The sequence below is a fragment of the Glycine soja genome, chromosome 3 (genome assembly GCF_004193775.1).
Source record: "Glycine soja cultivar W05 chromosome 3, ASM419377v2, whole genome shotgun sequence".
In the NCBI taxonomy this organism is placed as follows: domain Eukaryota; kingdom Viridiplantae; phylum Streptophyta; class Magnoliopsida; order Fabales; family Fabaceae; genus Glycine; species Glycine soja.
The window spans coordinates 46,307,911-46,332,594 of NC_041004.1; the positions used below are offsets into that span (position 1 = coordinate 46,307,911).

General features: G+C 30.3%; 3 protein-coding genes across 3 annotated transcripts; 2 read left to right on the forward strand and 1 right to left on the reverse strand.

Moving 5' to 3' along the window:
• The first annotated feature begins 3,466 nt into the window (after nt 1-3,466).
• On the forward strand, nt 3,467-7,030 carry LOC114407698. Its single transcript, XM_028370892.1, has 4 exons — nt 3,467-3,828; nt 4,485-4,679; nt 5,910-6,091; nt 6,403-7,030. The coding sequence occupies exons 1-4, from the start codon at nt 3,543-3,545 to the stop codon at nt 6,724-6,726; spliced, it is 987 nt and encodes a 328-aa protein (XP_028226693.1). The 5' UTR covers nt 3,467-3,542; the 3' UTR covers nt 6,727-7,030.
• Nucleotides 7,031-10,233: 3,203 nt separating this feature from the next.
• Nucleotides 10,234-14,190, reverse strand: LOC114407699 (GDP-mannose 3,5-epimerase 1-like). The gene is made up of 7 exons (XM_028370893.1): nt 14,046-14,190; nt 12,570-12,980; nt 12,369-12,462; nt 12,138-12,267; nt 11,884-12,016; nt 11,161-11,368; nt 10,234-10,606 (listed from the first exon to the last, which is right to left on the reverse strand). Exons 2-7 carry the CDS (start codon nt 12,977-12,979, stop codon nt 10,586-10,588), a joined length of 996 nt encoding a protein of 331 aa, XP_028226694.1. The 5' UTR covers nt 12,980; nt 14,046-14,190; the 3' UTR covers nt 10,234-10,585.
• Nucleotides 14,191-19,461: 5,271 nt separating this feature from the next.
• Nucleotides 19,462-23,582, forward strand: LOC114407700 (light-inducible protein CPRF2-like). The gene is made up of 6 exons (XM_028370894.1): nt 19,462-19,931; nt 21,390-21,474; nt 21,650-21,875; nt 22,350-22,425; nt 22,506-22,631; nt 23,038-23,582. The coding sequence occupies exons 1-6, from the start codon at nt 19,554-19,556 to the stop codon at nt 23,389-23,391; spliced, it is 1,245 nt and encodes a 414-aa protein (XP_028226695.1). The 5' UTR covers nt 19,462-19,553; the 3' UTR covers nt 23,392-23,582.
• The last annotated feature ends 1,102 nt before the right edge of the window (nt 23,583-24,684 follow it).

The window sequence follows — 24,684 nt, forward strand, 5'->3', positions numbered from 1 at the left end:
ATACATTGGGCTCGCCCTATGGCATCCAGAACGGTGCAACTCGATCATGCGGGTTTAAGACAAATGGCCATAGTTTTCGTTATTATCTTCAACTTTGTTACGACCAGCGCTCTTGATTTGCTTGCTCGTGGGGTCCATAGTACCACTAAGGATTGACACCAATGAGTTGCAAATGGGTGACATGGTAATGCATGGAGAAGAGGCTTTCTCTTTGTATGATGAGCCTGCAGCAAATTCATAAAGTTTATGATGCTCAAGACTTTTCGTTCGTTACGCCAACTTCAAATGGTATAAGTAATTCAATTACTAGTACTCAACAGAAAGAAAAATGTTAACTGATGTTTTGTTTCATCTTTCAATGCATGATCTCAGATAGCGCATGCAGTGATCTTCCTACATATCCAGAATTCTCTGCCGGCTAACGAAAGGAATTTAAAAGTCTATCCTACCTTGTTAATTTGGTTCCATGTCCTGCTGTCCAAATTCATGCATGTTTACAAATTTAAATTCGCGTTTAATATTAATGAATGAGGTTTGTTAAATGCTGAGAAAATTTTAAGGTTATTTTGACTTCTAACTATAGGAAATTTTGATTAATTAATGATGTGCGTATCTTCACTTGTTGATTTTAAATCTTAGTTTTCGTTCTGTGTACTCTTCTATATATGGTTTGCCTTATGCGTGCTTTCATTAATTTTTTATGCACAAAGTCTACATGTCTTTAGTCACATTTATTGAAACATATGACTTTTGTGACAAGAAAACTATGAATATTTTAACTATAAATAATATTATCTGTAAAACAAAAACTATAAATAATGTTATTTGTACACATTTTCTCTATGATAATTTATACACGTTTATTCTTCTTTTATCTTTCTCTATCATTTACTTATTCTATCACACAATTCTCCCTTCTCTTTTTATTTCTCTCTTTTGTGTATAAAAATTATATAAAACTTAGTACAAATACAGATACTCATTCTTTAACATTTTGAAAACTTTTATTGTGAAATGCAAAGCATTTAAATACAAATTTTTTTATTTCAAGAATGTTTTTAATTAAAATTATTTTTTAGAACTAAGCTTACAAATACCAAAATCATTATTTTTTATTTTTTTAATTGACTAAAACCATTTTTTTTATATTTAACTTTAATATTTACATGTTCTTTCAATTATTAATTACAATTTTTTTATTCTAATAGTTATAATACTATCGTGAATAACATTATAATTTATAATATAAATATTTATAGTAAAGTAATATAGATTGTGCATTATTGAGATAAAGCTCCACTTCTAATTAAAAAACAATATTATAAAATATATTTATAAAACTGCGTTTAAGTTTTGTACTTTATCCAATACGACTAATTCTTAGTACGTAATTTTTGGATAGACTAGATAGACAAGGTAGGTTTCAATTCCCTCACTGTACGGGAAAACTGAATAATTATGATAATTAATTGCATATGTATGATTCAATGTTCTCTACACAGAGGATTGCCGATTGCGTATTTGTATTGATTAAGATTCATCAGGATCTAACTCAATTCAGTTGATTGCCGATTTTCAATTACTACATATAAAAAAATTCAGATTTCACTTCAGTCAATAAATAAATCAGATTTCAGATTTATATTACGTAATTGAAATGATTTGATTTAGAAAGAACTCTGAAATATTCATGAAAAAAAAGAACTCTGAAATTGAGAAATAAACACAATTCCTACATTAAAAGAATTTAGCTTAATTGATAAACAGAATATATAAATATTATAAACTTCTGCATGATTTTTAATTAGTAATTTAATTCTTACGAATAAAAAAGGAAAACACAATTCGTACATCACTGCTTTAATTAAGAAATTAGCTATGGACGTTGTCCAGCTGCTTTAATTAACATTTCATATATTATCAATAATATTATTAAATTTATACAGCCCTCCATCTCAAAATACTCGTGTCACCATTTTATTCGATCTACCTTACGTATTCTTTCTCTATCTTTACATTCTGCTTTCTTGTTTTTAACACACCGTGTTTTGCACGGGAGCTATTCTAGTAAGTATTATAAGTACTACTAATTTTTTGACAGAAAAGTACTATTAAATAAAAAAAATGTAAGAATAGTTTTAATATTTTTCATTATTCTAAAACGTATAAAACCTTTTTTTTTCCTTTTCACCCTACCACCACCACTTCTCTTCTTCATTGGCCATTGCCCTTTTTTTCATCATTCTCTTCCCGTCACCTCTTTGATGATCTCCTTTCTTTCTTATCTTGGTCATCTCTTTATTTTCTCTATCTTTTGGTGCCCTCCTCGATCATCACTTCTAGCCATTTTCTATCGTATTTCTTCAATTCAACTAAACTTAATTGTTAGAGTCAACCTTTGCAATAATACCCAAACCACTAGAGTTTATTTAGGTAACTCTATTCTACTCAAGTTTTTGGGTTCATGCAAGCTCTTTAAACAACACTGACTTACCAAACTTGTTGTGATGACTACTAGGATGTTATTTTGGGTTGTCTCAAATGGAGTTATTGTTAGGCACGTGCTAATCTGGAAGGAATGAAAAAAAGGGAAAGAAAAATTTGTAGACAAGCTAAGACTCTATTAAAGTTTTTTTTTTTTTTTTTAACAAGATCTGATTCCTTGCTTCTTCTTTTTTGTGATGGTAGGTTTAGGTTACTAACATGTTTAGCTTATTAGACTAGGATGGATGAGTCTCTTATTTTTTTTCCTTCTCATTTCTTTTGATGTTTAAGGTTATTACATATGATTAAGAATTTTTTAATGAAACTAAAATATTATTACATCTGGACTAAAATATTCTTATTTCATATATTAGTATTTTATGCTTACACATAATGATTATTAAATAAGGTATATTTGAGAGAAAAAACATTAATTAAATTTTAAAATATTAATTGTTTTGAGAAAAAAATAGAAGGATAAAACATCAAAAGAAAATATTATACACTAATGTGATGCTCTTTCGTTAACATCCTATATTTTTGTAAGTATTATTAAACATTTTAAAAATAAAGAAAATAAAAAAGAAAAATATGTATTAGAAATGAGAAGAAATAAAAAAAATAAGTATATATTTATAATAACTTAACTCTCTTTCATTTGATGAAGTCACTATTTTAATTCCTAAAAATATATAACACTGTTACATGATTTTCTTAAACTAAAATTTTAATTAAGTCTCCGAAAATACAAAATAATAATTACATTAATCCAAAATTTTAAAAATGTTACTTAAGCAATAACATTAATATATATTCAGATATCAAAACAACAGTAAATAGTAATTAAGTTTAAAACTTAGATAAAAAAATTTAAAAAATTAACGTGAAAGTGTATTACAAAATATTAAAATATTAAATAATTACTTTTTCCAAGTGTTGTTAGGTGGAAAAGGCCTCTAGTATTATTTGATTGAATTTGATTTCAGACAAAGAGACAGTCACGCGTAGCAACAGAACAAGAGTCGAAGTATTCTTCACTCAAAAAAAAAGAGTCGAAAATGTCAGACGGAACATTGCAGGTACTGGACGGAACGCACCTGAGAGGCGTCGATCTGTCCTTAGGCGACGACGGTCCATTCACCGGAGCTAAAATACTCGACATTGCCCATTCCCGCGCCTCTTCTTCCCTCTTCGGTCTCTCATTACCCGATTCCCTCAAAGTCTCTGCTCTCACGCGCCTCCGCACACCCGACACCGATGCTTTCCGCTCCGCCTATTACTCCGCCGACAAGGCCTCCGAGATTCTTCGAGACTACATCTCCGCCATCGCCGATGAACTCAAAGGTTTATTATCTTCTTCTTCTGATCATCACGCAAAGCACTGTAGGTCAACTTGTGCGTGCGTGTGGTCAACCTAACCTCCTCAGTCACGCTGAAAATAATAAGCGCACAATTATTTTAAGGTTTACCGATTTCTCTCAGGATACAGGGAAGTTACATAGTCCCTGCACTAGTAGATGATCGATTAAGTGCTCGTAATTTTTAGTATTAAAATATGCGTTCTCTAATCTCGATTTCTCGATCCGTGACTCTGATGCCTATCCTCTTTTTAAATTCGTATGAAATAAGTCTAAATTGATTTTACTATTTCTCTCAGTTCAAATTGCAAAGAGTCTTGTTATTTTTTTCACTAATTCTCGTCTCGATTGTGTAGATCTATGCTCCTTTTCTTGCTATAATTTTCAGTTGCCGGTTGCTCAAAATACTGAAATAGGTCGATTGTAGAGAAAGTAATTCCTTAAAGCACAAAATTCTTGAGTTCCCTGTTTGATCGAATTTGACTAAAACGTGTCTTGGATGATAATATCGTTACATTGTAGAACTTGTGGATTTGTTTTCGTGTTTTTGTCCATGCGTGTTATTCTTTTACGGGCAAATAATTGGTTCTTGGATTTTTTACAAGAAAATTGATACTGCTTTACATTTGTGTGTCTCTGTAGATAATCCTCTTGTTGTATCAATCTTGGATGGAAGTACTCTCCGGTTGTTATCAGAGGATGAGGATGACTTCGCCATGTTAGCAGAAAATCTATTCACTGACTTAGATGCCGAAGACAAGGGGAAAATCAGCAAGAGTGAAATTCGGAATGCTCTTGTCCAGATGGGAGTTGAGATGGGCGTTCCTCCTTTCTCAGGTTCATTTTTCTTTTTTAGTTTGAAGATTTTATTTGTTTTGCTCTTTATTCTGTTTTTTTATTTCTGGTAAGTTGACTATGGATAACTTATAATTATTTTGCAGCTGCAATTTTGTCTCAGTATTCATTATTTGTTTCTATGACCCTCAACTGTAAGATGTAAAGCATGGGACAGTTCACTGGTTCCTATTTCATCTTTTAATATGTACTTAGGCCTTTTCAGTTTTTTCTTTTGATCCAGAGAATTATTATGGTCAAATTTATGTTAGATTGATTGAGCCAAGTAATATAATTGTATAATCTGCAATCAACAATTGTATTCTTGTTTTTTGGTTTCTTTTTGTGGATTTGTAGTGTGAGAATGGTTTTCTCCAATTTTAAGATGGAAATGCTCTAACTGGTATCAGGTTCCAAAAATACCACATCTAGGAAAAGACGAAAGATTTTAGTTTGCCCTCTTAGGTATATATAATTTTTCTATTTCTGCTTAGAACTGATTGAGTTCATTGTTTCTAGAGTTTGCATCACAGTAACAAAGTTTTAGGAGACGGAATGTAATGAATTCTTGAAGTGAATTAAAATTGTGCTGGATCTTACTATAACTACCAAATAATGTTCATTCCTATCATGCCTTCCAAAAAAAATGTTCATTCCTATCACATTGTGGATAAGGCAACTGCCAAAGTGTACAGCTGAACAAGGACACCAAATATAAAAAAAATGGTTGATCCTCTTTGGATTGCCTTGAGGATATTTATAATTGGGCATGGGCTTCTACAGTTCTAATTTTGGCCCTCAAAATTAATGAGACTTTCACCTCCTCACAAGTCACAAGCCATGTGTTATACAACATGGCTGTAACCTTGTGTACTTGTGCTGATTATTCATCAATCTGTTTTTATGTCTTATCTGCCACTTGCCAATGTAGCATTTGGGTTGATTGACAGTATATATATCTTTCTGTATTGATAGCATTTATGGCCTATGTTCTTTGGCTTTTGAAATTTTATTAGATTATGATTCTATCCATCATAGATAATGTGTTGAAATGCATAAATTTAATCTATATAAAGGAAATTATGAAGTATATTTTCCATTGTTTGAAACTGACCGTAATATGTGCCTTTTATGAATGAATCTATGATATCTATGATTAATCTGTTTGTCAGCACTATACATGTCCAGTTTCTCAGTCTGATAAAACTGACTTTTTTTAGCATGAATGAGCAGAATTTCCTCAGCTAAATGACTTGTTGAAAAAACATGGGGTGGATGGAGAAGAAAAGTTGGGCCAGGCACAGTTTGCACAGCTTCTGCAGTCTGTACTGCAAGATCTAGAAGAGGAACTTTCTAAAAAGAATGTTGTTTCCATCCAGAATATTCGAATCATTAATGGCTCTAAGCTAAGACGGGTATTTTTCATATTTTATTTAGAAATACCGTGTTCCCATCTTATATGATTTTCGTATATCCATAGATTCTATGCTATACCATCATTTTATTTAGTTTATAAAAAATACATCATTATTGAAAGAAAAAAAAACCATTAAAGCTCGTGTCTGTTCCCACTATCCAGCAAACTCTTGTTTATCAACTATCCATAGACGAATTTAGAAGTTAATAAAATTAATTTATTGGTTGTTATTTTTGTGACATCTTGAAGACTTCAGTCCAGCAAACTCTTGTTTGTCAACTTATAGTTATATTGTGGACAATGCTGCAGCTATTGGCCAATGAACAGGAATTAAACACCGTTGTGAAGAAGGCATTGCAGGAAAAACGGGAAGCAAAGGATGGACTAGGGAGCACAGAAATAATAAGGAGCTTCCTTGAGAGAAACGCAAAGGAATTGGGTTTACCGCTAGCTCAAGCTGATGAAGCAGTTGTTCTTCTTTATGACGCTGTTTTTGCTGAAATAACACAAGAAAAAGATGGTGCCGAATTAGATAAAGAAGAGCTGGCAAAACTTGTGAAGAATATCCTCGAGAAATTCGCAGATCAGCTTGAGGTTAGTCCTGTGTATCAGGACTTAGCTTACGATGAGTAAATCGGACACATTTCATGTTATGTTTGAAACTTTGCATCATTACAGAGTATTTGGAATTCGCACCCCCTCTCACCCAAACATCAACAATATGTATACTGTATAATGAATTTTACTTATGTGGATTGTGGAGGTGCCTTAAATAGCATGGGACTTGGGTAATTTTGTTTTAAAATTATGAGATTTTTTTTTTTTTTTTTTGCCGGGGTTAGAGTTAGAAATCATGTGTATTTTTCAACTCACTTGTCAGATATTAACTCTGCTTATGTTGTGTGATTGTTGTTGACTGAAGATTTTGCATTCACAATTTGAGTTATCTTGTTAAATAAATTGTTTTTCAACATGTGAACGGTGTGAAATCTTACATTATGGTATCAATCTTTTGGTTGTAAAATTAAGGAAATGGTACAAAATTTGAATAAATTTTTAAAATAAATTAAGCTATGATTATGGATTGTAACGAGAGTTTCAAATATAAAAAATGCATGACCCAAGGAAAAATAATAAAATAAATGACTTTGTGTATAAATTAACTATTTTAATGAACAGGGTGTAAATAAATTAAATAATTTATGAATTGTATTTTATTGTTCAATAAACTTATTTTAACCATAAAAAAAAATCAGTTCAAGCATAACTTTATGAGCTAAGTTCAAGTTTTATAGGTATGGTATTAACACATTATTTAGTTAAAAGGAGAGAATGACGGAAAATGATTTTTCTTCTTGGGTTAATTAAAGAGCAGGGTCCCTTTTTTGGTTTGTATGGAGGGAAAGAAAAGTTTTAAAAAAATTACTGTATAGTTTTATCTCTTCATAAATATTAATGGGAGAGAGGGATGGGGAATTAAATTCTACTATATTTTCTTATTCTCATATTAAAGGGAAGATAAAAATGACAGAAATAAAATTTTTGACTCTCTTCATTTTTCTCTCTCCTCTCTTCTATTTTTTTTATAGCAAATAAACAAAAAATACAAAAACTTCTTCCTTCCCCCCATCCCTACCCCTAGGCCCTATCCCAATTAGAATGATATTATCTGTAGTCCTATATATAAAAAATAAATATTTAATTTATTAAAAATAACAAAAATTGTTAAGTTGATTAAATTAAATTAATAATTTTATAAGTTTTAACTTTATTCTAAAAATATTCATAGAATAAAATAATTTAAGTGTTAGTCATATTTAATGATATTATTCGTAATTCAAGTGATATGTTTTTCTACTAATGAATATGTTTTATGTTGTTAATAACTCAATAAATATATTTAGTTTCACGAAAGATTAATAAATATCTCAAAAATAGATTTTGCAATACATTAAAAATATAAAAAGTTAACAATTCATTAATATATTAAAAATTGTTCTATATTTCTTATAATTATGAGGGAAAGTTTTTCTCCTGTTTCTTATATAAAAGGTTGTAGTATCACGTATCCAAATAGTAAGAGTGTTCTTTGGATTGGAATGATGAACTCTAATTTAATTGAATTGTTTCACTTTAAATTCATACCAAATTATTTATAATTGGTTTAGTTCTTGGATTTTCCCCCCAATTCAAACCAACCTAATAACACAATCAACACACTTTCAACTTTTACATCAATGCATCTTAGACTTTAATAATTCATTTTTTTTTTCTTCTTTTATCTTTCATCCAATCTAATGTTTTCAAGTATCTTAATTTAGTTATGGTTGTGATGTAATTTTTCATATATCTTGTATCAATATAAAAATTAAAATTTAAAATAGACAATAAGTGAAGACTAAAAATTGAAAAAAAAATCATTTTATTAAAATTCGATAGTATGAATCAAACTAATCTGATTAAAATCGGATTGGTCGAAAAAATCTCAATCACAAATCTAACCAATTCAATTAAATATAATCTGTTTGCATTTAATTTTATGGTAAATTTAATTAATCCAACCTATGGAAAAACTCCTACAGATAGCTATAAATTTTACCCGATGAATTGCCATTGGCAAAGTCATTTTCTAGTGAAAAAAACACACGGTTAGCACTTTACCAATCAAGTGGGGGGTCCCAACAAATTTATAGCTAGGAAGGACAAAACGAAAACTGAAAAGTCATTTTAGCCTTCTTCTGCTCCACGTTACAATGCTCACGGCTAACGTTCACCTTGACGACAACATACGTAAATGTTGACCCCATTCCAAAGTTAGAAAGATATAAAGACAACGCCATACTAACCAAAGAAAACCAAAAGCCCATTGCTACGCGTACCCCACATAATTGCTGGTATACCCAGCATGATTCTCCTTTTTATCATCAAACTAGCTAGAAGCCCGTGTCGATGCACGGGCTCATACTCTAATAATTTTGGTGATCATTACTAAATTTTTGATTCAGAAAACTAAATTTATCATTCAAACTGGAAAATGGAATTTATAAAGGATGCACATACATTGGCAAAAATGAGTAACAGATAAAATTAACCCACCAACCATCGAAAAGCAAGGTATAGAAAAAGATAAGGTAATGATAAAATGAAGAAAGGTAAAAATAACGTGACAGTTTCAGTCAGAATGAGCAACAAACATAATGATAATTCTATTGACAACGTAAATGAAAAAACAAAGATAATTACTGAAGAAGAATCAAAGATAATTACTTAAGGAAAAATAAAGATAATAATATATACATTGAACATAATAAATTGATAGTGATTAATTGTGAAGCAGAGAATTAAAGAAATTGTTTAATACCCTAAGGTATTGGATTAACAACATTAATGAAAATATAAATAAAATAAAATTGAAACAAAAAAAGTCATGAACTTTAGGCATGGTAATTGAAACCGGGAGATCTTCATCCCACATAACTTGTTTCCTAAATATGACCTCTCAGACATGTTTGTCAAACCTAAAGAATATTAACATGACGTGACACTTTAACCAATTGAGTTAATAAGTCAATTATGTTATAAAATAATTAATGTCATTATGTTATAAAATTTTAAATTAATCTGTATTGTCCGGCCCAATCCTAGGTCCATCACTTTTAAAAAAAATCACTGACGTCATTTTAATTGAAAAATCTATACTTCAACTAAAGAAAACCCATGAAATTCTTAACACCACAAAATGAAAGACGAAATTGAAGTGCTTTTAATATCAATGTTTGATTAAAAATTAAAATTTGATATCAATCTTTATTATCATCTTTATTATCAACTTTGATTGCACAAAATTATCAAAATAAAGTTTATTTTTTAAGGGAAAACAGTAAATGCAACTAAGAGTTGACATCTAAATTTTGTTTAACAAAACCTGAAATTCATGCAGAAGATTTTGTTTATTATTATTAATCAATTATGTAGACTTGAAACACAAGTTAAAATTTGTCAAGCACTAAGAACATTTTCAATGAAAGTGCTTATATAAGTTGCTTAACTTTAAGCAACATTCCTTATGTGAATTTCATGTAATGTTTAAATTTATGTGAAATTATAAAATCCCACAAAATTATAATAAACAAGGCATTGTAAATGCTCTAACATGACCTTAAGCAGTAGTTATTATTACCTCAAATAAAACAGACAACACCATCCGTTTCAAATACATGAAAAAGTTCCAAAACTAACTTCAATAACTAATCTGTAACCAAAGACCTCTAACAAATAGCAACATAAAAGCCAGCCCTTCGTTTGGTAATGCATTATTCACCCTTATTATTTGTTATCTGCAGCAACTGCCCGAACTAGAGGCTTCATTCTTTGCCATCTGCAGCCCGAAGGGAGCCAAGTTGAACTGGGGCTTGAGTCTGAACCACTTTGGATGATCCATAGCCTGATAAATCAACACCTTCTCTTTCTCAAGCTGCTCTTTGATCCAAAATTATGTAATTCTCAGCCCATCCTACAATATGAGAATTGAGATGCTATGAGTGTGTGTGTGTGTGTTTGGTTAACAGTTAGAATGGTACAAACAGACATTCACATCAATGACACAAAATCCTTGTTTCCTAATTTTATGCTTTAAAAAGTGTGAACGGGTTTCCAAATACACCCAAAAACATACAATCCTTTTGATCGAGAAAAAGATCATAAAAACAAAAGAGGGGGGAACCAGAAGTAACCCCATAGAAGATAAGAACAACTGCAAAAATCAGACATTGAACTGAAGTAAAAAAATGAACACTTAAAAAATGTATGATAGGAAAATACTACTATAATGTAGGCAATATACTCATTCCGTTACTCTTTTCTTGAAGTTGATAGATCAAATTTGGTAGGAAATTCTTTATTCGGATAATAAAAGGAAAATTAGTTAATTTTACACAACCACATTAAAACGAATACTGTGATGGAATAATGACTGTTAAAAAACCTTTCATCTGAAGTAGGAAATAGGGATAAATTGTATAAAGTGAAAACAAAGTGATTTTAACCCCATTAAAATAACAATAATACCTTCAACTTCATAGTTGGAGCCCAGCCAAGTTTCTCTTTGATTAATGTATTGTCTGAATTACGACCCCGAACACCTTCAGGGCCAGGAATATGGTATATTGGTATATTCTTATCCTCAAAGCTAAGAACAATCTCAGCCATCTCATTCATGCTGACCATTTCATCACTTCCAATATTCACCGGCTCCCGGAAGTCTGATTTAGTCAATCTAAACACAAAAAATGGACCAGGACTGTAATGTTAAATCTTGTCAAGGAATTAGAACTAACTGACAAAACACATAAAAGAAGCTAACATGTGCTTAACTTGTTAAACACTAGACCTGCATTGCTTTATAGAACCAAATAGGGCAAATCTTAATATTTTTATAGTCACTTTTGTTTCCACTTAATTCAGTAGAACTTGATTCAGATAACAATAATGTTTCTGCCCAATTTGCAAAACTGGAATTCCCAAAGAAACCTACTTATGAAAATTTCAAATTGAGAATTCTTGGATTATCTTAAAATCTTCAGAACTAGCAATTTCAGAATAGAGATTTTACAATTATTTACATTTATGATTGAGCATGAATGTAACCTATTAATGGCACTCTACTGGATCATTTTCAGCATTCATAAAAACACATATCCATAATTTAAATTTTAAAATGAGAAATCCTGGAAATAAGTCATTAATTTAGATGTAATAATAGTCATTAGCCACAAAATCTGCAAGGAATACCTCAGTACACCTTCAACACACTCATCAATGAAGGTGAAGGATCTTGTTTGCAATCCATCTCCCCACATCTCAAATCGGTCTTTGGAAGTAAGTGTCTTGCGACAAAAAGCAGCAGGAGCCTTCTCCCTCCCACCTATATGACAAAACACAAAGCAACAAACTTGTTAAATCCAAAAGGCTACAAAAGAATGCCCACAAGTCTACTGACTTAAATACAACAACCGCAAAAACTTGCAATGCAGTCAAGAACATACCCTTCCATGTCCCATAAGGACCATATATGTTATGGAATCTCCCAATGCGGCACTCAATTCCAAAATCCTTGTTATAATGCTTGCATAACTCTTCTGTTGCAAGCTTCTCCAGCCCATATGCATCTTGTGGCTATAAAAGTCAAAAATTAAATATATCCCTGCTAGCCTAAGTATTTTTAAGTGAATAACCAGAATAACTTGAACAAGTAATTCAAAGAATCAGCAACATACCTCAGCAGGCCAGGCATCAGACTCCTTCAAACTCACATTTGTCTCCAACTGCTTGAATTCAGGATAGATACAAGCACTAGAGGCATAAAAAAACCTAAAAAAAATAAACCAAAAAACAAGGATCACTATGACGACGACATAAAGACTATATCATGCAATTGAAAGTGACATAATAACACATGTTTGTTCAAAATGAATGACCTCTTAACACCATTGATCCTGGCAGCCTCAATCATGTTGAAGCTAATCATGGTGTTGTTGTACATAATGACCGAGTGGTTGGACTGGATGAAACCCATCCCACCCATATCAGCAGCAAGATTGAAAACATGGTCCACACCCTTAGTAACTGTCAAGCAGTTATCCATGACCCTAAGGTCAACAAGATGGAATTCATGGCAGAACATGCCCTCAGTCATGTGCTCATTCTTCTTCCAGTCAGAAGCAATGATGTAATGTCCCTCCGTCTTGAGGCGGCGAGCAATGTGTGAGGCAATGAAACCACCAGCCCCAGTGATGGAAATTCTGAGCTTTTCAGAGGGCCAGTAGGGTTCCCTCTCAAGGTTTTGGTATGTGAATGATCCATAGTCTGTTGTTCCAGAAATTCCCATGCTGCACATCCCACATGAATGAATTAGTCCGAAACGCATAAAATATAACCAGAAACAACAATTCCATCATGCAAGTTACTGTTTTTAAGGAAGAACCAGACAGAAAAACACATACAGAATCTTGGGGTTTTTTTCGGTGAATACCCTGTCTCTCCTATTTTTTCTCAAGGTACACCACTTTGAAATTTAATTCTCAATCTATATTACTTTGTACTTTGTGTTTTGATTCACACCATTTGCAATGTGGCCAAAGACAGCAATCAACTCAAATAAACGTGAATACATTCTCTTTCCTTCTTGTTTTTTTTTATTTAAAATATTATAAAATATAAATATTATATTATATAATTTTTTAAATTAATTTTAAAATTACTTATTTGTTAAATAAATTAAATTTTATAAAATCATTAATCTAGTCAGAAGAAGACATATAACAGAAGAAGACATATATCTTGTCTAACAGAATGAAATTTAATTTAACAAATAAATAATTTTAAACTTAATTAAAAAAATTATATAATATAATATTTATATTTTATAATATTTTAAATTTAAAAAAAACAAAATAGAGGGAGAGTACTTACGTTCATTTATTTATTTGAGTTTATAACAGGAAGATCTCTTTCATCATGTTCATTTACAAAATGGTGTGAATCAAACCAAAAGATCCAAAATAGTGTGGATTAAAAATTAAATTACAAAGTAGTGTATATTGAGAGAAAACAGGAGAAAGAGTATATTCAGAGAAAAAACCAATCTTGCGAGATGAAAACCAACCGACAGAGATTACAAGAAGCACTACATGCATACCCCATACGAGGGCACATGGAGTGGAACAACATTATAAAAATGCAATAAAATAAACTAAAGGGTGCATATGAAAAATATTAACTCGCCGATACAAATTTTGCAAAAATATTTAGTACCGAAATAGGTGGCAGTGGCGGGTAATCAGGTATTAAGATTAAAGAAAAGCAAAGTAGGAAAACATGAAGCACGAATGAGAAAGCAGTGAGACATTGCAACTTAAAAAGGTTGAACAAAAGAGTGAAAAGAGAGGGGATACCTGAGAACTGAAAGTGAAAAAGGATTAGGATTTAGGAGAAGAATGGAGGGTACAGTTGGGTCTGGAATGCATGTGTGGTGGATGCCACTGCTATATATAGAATAGAGTGCCTAAGTGCCAAGGTAGAGCCACTCATTTATTGCTTCTTATGTGAATGTCACCGTTATTTTGATAATTTCATTCGAAACTTCTCATCTTTTTTTATATTTTTTTTTATCGTGTTATTGTGATAATATTTTAAGAAAAAAATACCTACTAATATCATAAAATAATTATTTTTTATCATCATTATTTGAATGTCATGTTATTTTGAACATCTCATTTGAAACTTTTCTTTTATATATATATATATATATATATATATATATATATATATATTCTATCATATCATAATCGTTTCATTTTTTTTTATCTTTTTTCTATCATATCATAACTGTTGTGATAGTATTTAAGAAAAAAGATTATATCCTAATATTATTTTATATTTATACTTTTACATTATTAAATGATTATAATTAAATTATAAAATTATTCACAATGTACTATTTAATATTTTTAAAATATACCGTTTAAGTTTGAACTACATTTATTAATGTTTCGACTTTTTTTAAAAACTATTCATATTTTATAATTTAAAATTTCATTAATTTCTTTTCTATAAATACCTTTGACTGATAATTACTGAAACAGAAACATTTCAAATAGTACTACTAGTTTCATTAACATTATTAATTAATGTAACTCTTTTTTTTAGAAAATAAACAATATTAGTTGTTCTATATAAAACATGTTATTAATAAGTACATTAAATGTGTTAATTAAAGAATAAATAAATTAAAAGTGTTTATTGAAAGTGGTTTTATTATTACATTATCAATGTAAAATGATGACCCTATATTGTTAATGTACATGTAGGAGCAAATAACATAAGTGGGTTAAATTGTGTTTTTAGAAATTTAAAATATTTATAAAGGTTAAAAGATATGTTTATCGTTTGATGAAAGTATTAGAGAATGAAAAGAACGAAAAAAGATATAAGATTTGAAAACAAATTTAAAATCATTTGTCAATTAAACAACGAGAAACCATACAAAAAAATTATATGGGTTTGTCTCAACTTCAAGACTACGTTCACTTTTTAACAACTATTAAGTTTTTGTTAACTTATAAAATTTACAAGTGTTGTTCAGTACTGTCACTTCTGACTCTTATACTTATACTTGCAACTTCTACTCCAAGTTTGACTTAAATTCAATATTTTTTGTCCTACCATTGTTGGTTCTAAACAAATCAAATAGATTTGTTGGAAGATTGCATACTGACTAAAAAAATTTGATCGTCTTACATATGGATATATCACTTAATACTTTTAGTCTTTTCTCTCAAGTTATACAAGTTGTTTGGAGAGCTTTGTATCTTTACAATAATTTACATAGAGCTTTACAAGAAAAAAAATGAAAGAATGATTCACATAGGTAATTTGTATCTTGTTTCTTCAAAGCTTATTTTATATATAGTTTTCTTCTCCAAGTATTTGTTATCTCTCAATGATTGAATTCTTCACTTTGTTATTCATATGAAGTCTTGAGTTCATTGAAGCATTTAATACTTGCATAAAATGCATGTCCCTTTTTGATGCAAAATTCATGTTGGTTGAATAACGTGACTTATACTTCAACAAGAAAGTTACTTTTATCATCATAGCATGTCTACAATAGTAGAGCGTGCCTTTTGATGATAATCATCATTTTTCAAACTATAAACTTCATTTTTTCTTTTGGGACTTTGAGAATTTCTAGGAGAATGTTTTGTGCATAAAAGAATGTTAAACATAAAGTGTTAAACTAAGGCCTTAAATGCATTATTTAAATGTAATATCAAATCGTCTTATGAGTGTATCATTATAAAGTATTTTATATCATCAATATTTGATCATTAAATGCTTATACTTTTACATTTTGAAGCATTCTAATTAAATTATAAAAATATTCACACGTACTGTTTAATACTTTTAAAATATACCGTTTAAGTTTGAACTATATTTATTAATGTTTTGATTATTATAAAATTATTCATATTTTATAATTTAAAGTACTTTGAGGATGAAAAATAAAAAAAATATGTTTTGTAAGGATTAAAATAATTTTTTTTGTAAGAACAAAAAAATTTAAAAAAATGCTAAATTACAATGACAAAAAATATATTTAAACATATTAAAAAGAATTGATATTTTATAATTTAAATTTTTAATTTTTTATATAAATGCCTTTGACCGGTAATAATTACTAAATCAGTTATTTCAAACAATACTAGTTGTTAGTGCACTTAAATTACTTATCAATTATCTAATTTATTCTCTTATGATGCTTCTTTTGACTTACAAATATATGAATTTAGATTCTTTTGAGTTTTTGTCTTAAGAATGCAAAAATTAGTCATTTTTAAAGTGTTTTGTTATATTTTGTAGAGTTTTCAGATACATTAATAGAAGAATGGAAGATGTATGAGCAGTGCACTCAAACACTCAGATATCCTACTCAACCAACTTAGCTAAACCCCCTTGGTATTAATATTATTAATTAAAGATGTAATTCTATTTTTTTTTCTAAAAAAGTCAAATGGCCTATTTAGTCCCTTATCTTATTTTTTTGTCCATTTTGGTCATTTATCTTTTAAAAAATTCATTTTGATCATTTATCTTTTTAAATTAATTCTGAATGGTCTTTTCGTCAGTTTGAAGTTAACGTTGCTAACCATATTCAAATACCATCACTTAAAATCACCACAAAATAAAAAATGAGAAAAGCACTCAGAACACACTCATGATAAATTATTTTCATCATTCACCACCCTAACCCTCTTTTGGATTGAAAATTCCATGACTGCACATGCAAATCATAAATCATAATCAAATTTTAGTGAATGATACAAGGGATCTAAGGATTTGGTGATCCCATCAAATGAGGTAATCTTGTTGTCATGCACGACATGGAGGCCATTGCACACGATGACAATGAGGGTGAAAAGGAAATCACAAATTTGATGCGGGAAGGAAAGGAAGTTGATGAGGAGGAATTAGATGTTAAAAGTTTTGGTCTTTGAGAGAAGACTAACGGTAATAAGAAAAGAGAAAGAACTATTGAGGATTAGGGTTTTTTTTATTGTTGTGGTTTTTAATCGATAGTAGTTGAACATTATAACAGTGTTAACTTTAAATCGACGAAAGAATCATTTTCAACCAATTTTTAAAAAAATAATCAAAATAAACTTTCTAAAAGATAAATGACTAAATGACAAAAAAAAAAAAAAAGATCAAATATGTCATTTGACATTTAAAAAAATATTAGTTGTTCTTTATAAAAATGTTACTAATAAGAACATTAAATGCATTAATTAAAAAATAAATGAATTAAAAGTATTTTCCACAAAACATTCATATAATCTTATCAACTCAAGCAAAATTGTTTCTATTAGAGAATAACTATTATGAAAATATCACTTTAAATAAGAATATATTTAGATTATAAAATTGACCTGATTATTGTTGAAAAAAATTTCAAGAATTGAAGGAAATAAAGAGAACAGATAGTTAGTTTGAATGTCTTACTAATATTTTTACAAAAACTAACTATAAATAAAAAAACATTATTTAAAAAAAAAAGTGGCTAAAGCATATTAAGTTTGAATATCTTACCAAACACGCAATTAGCTGCTCTAACTCATAATACTAAACTGAAAAGTGAAAATACATCCAGGTTTAAAACAAAATCGGAACTTGACTGGTTTTTGGTGAACCGGGGCGATGATGATGAGCCCGAATTTTTTATAGCACATATTATTATTTTTATATGTTAATAGTTTATAACATTATCAATATAAATTCGTAATGTGTACATCAATAGTTTTAAGGGAATCCTTTTTATTTATTTATCACAGGTATTTCTTTTATCACTCTGTACGCCATGTTATTTTTTGGTCAATATTAATCTTTATTTTTCTTTTGTCAGTGTCAATATTCGTCAATAAGAGTATAAGACTAACATATTCAATTGGAGATGGCTTAGTAGATTCAAAGCGAGGCCCAAATAAGTGCCCAAAATATTGATAGCTACCTTTGGACCCAAAAATATAGTAATGGGACGGCTGCGGATAATTTCTTGCCCAACCAGACTTATTCCTTCCTTATAGTAGTATATACTATTATACTAATAGAATATATATAAAAGAATAAAAAATAAGTCGTAAAATAATTATTATTTTAATATAATATTAATTATAATTATATTTATATTTTATAATATCAATAGACAACAAAAATTTAAAAAATGTGTTATTTTCAAAATAATTATCACAAAAATAAATAAAATTATCATACATAATAATTTTTGGTGAAATAATAATATAAAATTATTTTATATTCTCATTATATAATATTTTTTTCTTATTTATCTTTTATTTGATCAATTTCATCTATTATATCTTCTAAGTAATCTTTTTATTTATTTAATGATAGATAGTAAATGTGTTTTAACTTTTATGTTTCCAATTTTTTTTATCATTATGATATTCACATAAAGTATCTATTAAATTTTGAATGACTAATGTCACTTGAAAATTTTAACTAACCATTTTAAGTGAGATGTAGATGAAACTTAGTTTGGCACTAATTAACCACATGTTAATTACGTTCTAACTTCACGACACTAACTATATTTAATTTGTTTATTTAATATATTCTTGATTAAAAAAAGAAAATCTAAAGGAAGATAAGGAAAGGAGAACGTGGATCCCACCTAAGATTTCCCGAACGAGACAGCCAGCAGTCGTGTCTATCCAGACTGACTCACTCACAACTCACCACAAAATCCTAAGCCGCATCTCGCGCCAACCCCTCGTTATGTGAACGGAAACATGTGTTTTAAGGTATGCATATCAAGGAATTAAAAAAAAAAAAATACTATTGTTCTTTATAAGATTAAAAACTAAAATAACTTAAGCTTAACAAATTTTTGAATTAAAATAACACTTTTATAATTTGTAAAATTAAGACACGGGATTGAATTCTTGTGGAGTATTTTTGGTAAAGTTAGCTTATAAGATAGTTGAAGTTAAAATAATCTAATCAAAGAAAATTAATTAAGTGTCAAATAATTTTTTTAAGAATAATATATATAATTTGAATTTTAATGTGATTGAAAGGATGTGATGCATATTAAATTATAATTGGAATAAGTAATGTATATAGATTGGTTCCAAAAGTGGAAACTAGGAACAAGTTGGTTGAATGAAAGCGAAGGATGGTGGGCGTGAAACAGGATAAGGATGCACAAGAGAAAACCAAACCAACCAAAATGGATGAGGCTGCAATGCCACGTCAGAAATTAATTAAAAAAATAAGACCAAATATTAAAACGTGAGGGGAAGGTAGGAGAATATCACATGTCCATTCATTCAATCATAAGATTATTGTTTGTTTGCGGTTGCAGAGATGAGTGGATGAATTAATTGATGAATGAAATTCAAATACTAATTGTTGCTATCACAATTCACAAGAGATTGGATTTTGGAATGGAAAGGGTGTTGTCAGTAGATGAGATATCGGAGCAATACTGGGTGGCTGCATCATCTTCTTCATCATCATCATCATCATCGTTCAAGTCAAAGATGAACCGGAGCGAATCCGAATGGGCCTTTCAGCAGTTCCTACAGCAGGAAGCTGCTTCTTCTTCATCTAATTCTGATCATGATGATGATCATCATCATGCTAAACTCAAAAAGGAATCCAACACCAACATCCCTGTTACTCTACATGTTGATTCCCAAGACTACCATGCTATTCTTAAGACCAAGCTTAATCTCGCATGCGCTGCTGTTGCTATGACTCGGGTATGTTCATTTTTCGGAACAACCCCATGTTTTTTTTTTTTTTTAGTTAGCTCTTGGAATTGTTTCATTTTATATTTGAAACAATTTTTATTTATTTATTTTTTCTAAAAGAAAGCCAACAAGTCTCTGAGTCTCACACATCATAAATCACACAGATATTACCTATTTATGATTTTTTCTCCTTCCCTTAAACTCAGTTGCAAAATGAAAGTTTGTTCTTTCGACCAATAGGTAGAAGAGAAGCAGAATAATGCTTCCGCGTAGAAGGTCTACAGTGGCTCTCAAGGAAAATTCCACATACACTCTGGAAAATATAGGATGGTGATATTAGAAATTAAAGGGCACGTTTGGATGGATGACTTTGAAGGGGGAAATGGGACTACAATCTTTTTTTCCCATGTAAATGTATCATCCCCGCTCCCCAAGATTGTTTGTTAAAATGAGAGGCATAAAATTAAAGATTATTCTTTGCTTCTTTTCCTCTACACTTATTTTATATTCTTCATCATCAACATACGTTCTTTAATAGAACTAAAGTAATTAAGGTGAAAGTACAATTCTTTCTCCCTCTCAAAGAGAATTACAAGGGTTTTTGTCTATGAATTTTTCTCTCTTTTCTGAGAGCCTTTCTTCTCCCTTTACTAAGAAGCTTCTCTCTTTCTCGTGAAGGTTTGTCAAGCTCTCAAATGATCAGTACCATTTGAGATGTCTCTCTTGTCTAGTGTCATGCTCTCTTTTGAGGTGTCTCTCAAACCATACACACAATTTATAAGTTATAACAATGAATTAAAAAAGTACTGAAATTATAATAAAGTATAATTGTATGCATTTTCTTCTACATTTTCTTAAAGCTTTATAAAACAAATACCTGTGTAAGATAAATTTACAACAATTGCTGAGTATGTCATAATATTTTTTTTTTGTATTATTTAGATCATGGTTATGTATGAAATTCTCAATGACATTGTTTCAGTACATGAATTTAGTTAAGGACTAGTTAAAAGTATAAAAAAAATGAATTATTTAAATTAATGATAAAATATTTTAACAATGACATTGCTCCGGCGTGGCATATTGCATCTAATGTCAATTCTATCAAGAGGTTCCGCACAGTTAAACTTGATGGTTCTAGACCTGTGGTTAACTTCTTTAATTAACCTTCTAGCTGTGGTTCTTACGGAAATCTTTCCCATTTTTTTTCCCGAATTGAATTTTTGCATTAATTCCATTCTTTCCATATGCACTGAAAAATATTGAAGTAGTTTTCATTTATGCTATGCCTGCATGCACTCCACCTACCTTATATTTTAGAAGGCTTTTCTGTTTCTCAATCTTAGTAGTATTCTTCAAAGTTGGATTTATGCTTGATCTAAAACTTCCCGGTCCCCCATTTCTATCACCTCTTTCTCATTGGAAATTGAACCAGTATCTAATGTTTTCTTCTGCTCATGGCAATAGGGATCTTTGGTCAAATCTCAAAACCCTGACAGTGGACCACAGGCATCTAATTTTTCTGAAGTTGGATCGCATGCTACCTTAAAAGGTTTGAACTAGTATGTTATTTTGGCAACTAGAAGCTGCATGAATAGGGTGAATGAAAAATCGGTGTACAATTTTGTTTAATTTAGAATGCTTTAGACGTTTAGTTTTTTCTCTCCTAATATGGTCAAGATACACTGAACTATAGATTTACATCTTAATTTGTATTTTCTATGTAGGATCTGGCCCTTTTGGAAATGATGATCCCTCTAAATTACAAAATAAAGATATCAAAGCACAAATTGGGATTCCTTCCTCACCTTCCATGCAAAACAAATCCGCTGTCGTCGCAATGAGGCCAACAATAAGTGGATCATCAGGAGAACAATCAGATGATGAGGAAGCGGAAGGAGAGATTAATATGACTGGAAACATGACTCCTGTTGATGCAAAACGAGTAAGGAGGTAACGATAGTCTCAGCATTGACTATGTTTATCATAGAAAACCTTAATGCTTCTAGTCTCACGGAGTTGATTTGATTGTACTATCATGTCCTGAAAAATAGACCAAATGTTTTGCCTGCCAGACAAACTGCTTATAATATTAAATTTTTGAAGTGAAATAATGGGTGACTTACACTACTATTTTCATAAATTATGCACAAACTTTTGATGTAGCTGCATGGACTTTCAGTTCAAGTAGACTTACTTGAAATCTTTTATGTCAAACTCGGATGCAATAACTTTTAAAGCGATTATACCCCTCATTTTATCCAATAACTTTTGTTTTAGTAGTTGAGCTAAATGAATCTGGATTTTGTTGTTTCTTTCTAAACAGATTCTTTCTTTATTTTCCTTTATCGTAAGACATTAATTTTGTTCAGTTCAGGTACAAATTCTGGCTTGTTTAATTTAAAGCCTAACAAATTTGTCTTTCAGGATGCTTTCTAATAGGGAGTCAGCCAGACGCTCAAGAAGAAGAAAGCAGGCTCATTTAACTGAGCTGGAGACACAGGTGTGCATATTTTCTTTTCCCGTCTCCATAATAATTCCCTCAAAGAATTGTATATTTTCTTACCTAATATTCTATCTTAGGTCTCCCAATTAAGAAGCGAAAATTCTTCATTGTTAAAGCGCTTCACGGATGTGAGCCAGAAATACAGTAATGCTGCAGTTGACAACAGAGTACTGAAAGCTGATGTTGAAACATTAAGAGCAAAGGTATATCCTTGCCTTTAGTATATAGGCCTTAAGTAAAACCTGTTACATAGGAGACCTACTGACTCTTGCTAAGCAGTTCCCTAGGTTTGGAGAAATTATCAGATAGTCTTGGACCACCACATATTTATAATTCCAACCAATCTCTACATAACGAATCTAGTTTTTTTTTTTTTTTTTAATTTACGAGAAAGAACTAATAACAGTCTAACTATGTGTTATGTTGAGATTAATTGAGACTATGACAGTCCCGGATTATGTAATAATTTCTCCAAGGTTTGCTTTTGGTGGCTAACTGAGGATTGGAGCCCATCAAGGTCTCAATTTTCTAAAGTTCAGAGAAACTAATTGTATTGGTTTATGTGTATTGACAATGATCATTTCCTTCCATGTTGTTTTTCTTTTTTAGGTGAAGATGGCTGAAGAGACAGTGAAAAGAATTACTGGGTTGAGCCCAATGCTCCATGCCATGACTGAGATGTCATCACTGGGAATGCCATTGTTTGATGAAAGTCCTTCTGAGACATCAGCTGATGCTGCTGTTCCAGTGCAAGAAGACCCAAATCATCACCTTTGTCAACCCACTTCTAATAATGGGTTGGGAGGCATTTCTTCAATTGAAACTGTGCAGCAGAATGTTGCAGCAGTGGTAGGTGGCAACAAAATGGGGAGAACAACTTCCCTGCATAGAGTGGCTAGCCTGGAACATCTTCAGAAGCGGATTCGTGGTGGTGCAGATTCACGTGGAACTCCTTCTAATTGAGAACAATAACATAATAGCTAAATTTACATTATGCTTTCCATGAGGGAATTATTCCAAAACTCTTGTTTCTGCTAGTTGTAAGTAAGAGCAAATTCTTGTTGACTTGTTGTAAATCAATTTGATGTATGTGAATCTTATTGAGCATATTCTGCTGGATAATCCTATTTTTCAATTTTTTTTTTTTGTGTGGACCCTCCCAAATCTTAATACATGGCTGATGTGTAACCTATATTAGTTAGATAGATATGATGGGGACAAGTGGAGTTCGCCTTATCTAAATTGGATATTGTTTGCTTAAGTTATTTGACTTCTTGTCACGCTTAGCAGAATCTAAATTGGATATTATTTGCTTCCAATTGAATTATCAATTGGTATCTAGCATGCAATTGACTTGCTAATGCCCAATAGAATCAGTCACGTACTAACTCTGAGGGAACGCGTTAGTTATGCATCCCTTTTTAACATTGTGTGATTAATGTGTCCAATACAATCCACTCGTTCAACAATGCAATCATAATGTATAGTATATTTCACGTTTTGGATGTGTTATTTATTTATTTATATATTTGGGATTTGATTTTCAAGAGTTAATAGTTATAATTTTCACTTAACTTGATTCTTTCAATCTCAATGAGTTTTCAAACACACTATACTTACTATACTTAGTGCACATATGATAAATGATAATGTAAATCTTTCCACGTAAGAGGATAAACTTGATGATCGTCAAACCTTTTATATGTTTTTAACTAATTCATTCGAATAGAATTATCTTGCTACCCAGAAACTTTGAAGGTTAAAATATATTAATTTTCTTAATCTCTCAAATAAGTTTAGTTGCTTATAAGACATGAATGGTGAATGTGCAAGTTTGAAAGTGGTCTTCTCTTTCCTTATTCTTATCCAACAATGAAAATTATGAAGGCATTTATAATCTTATTATAAAGACAATGGCAAATGTAAGATACCAAATGGAACTGGATTATTGAATAAAATAATAAAGACGTTCATGATCATAGAAAGTATAATGATAGATGTATGGTATAAAATAATTGAAAATTTTAAATTGTTAAAGAGGTTAAATAATAGAATACTTCCATAAGAATGAAATTAAATGACCTTTCGAAATAAGATGAAAACTTTTATCTATTTGAATACAAAAAAAAAATGTTTACCATAGTTTCAGAGTACACAAAAACATACTCAAAATCCTCATATGAAAGGAGGAGAAACTTATGTATACACTAGAAAAGTTATATTATTTCAAATATATATCAAAAGTTGAGTTTTATT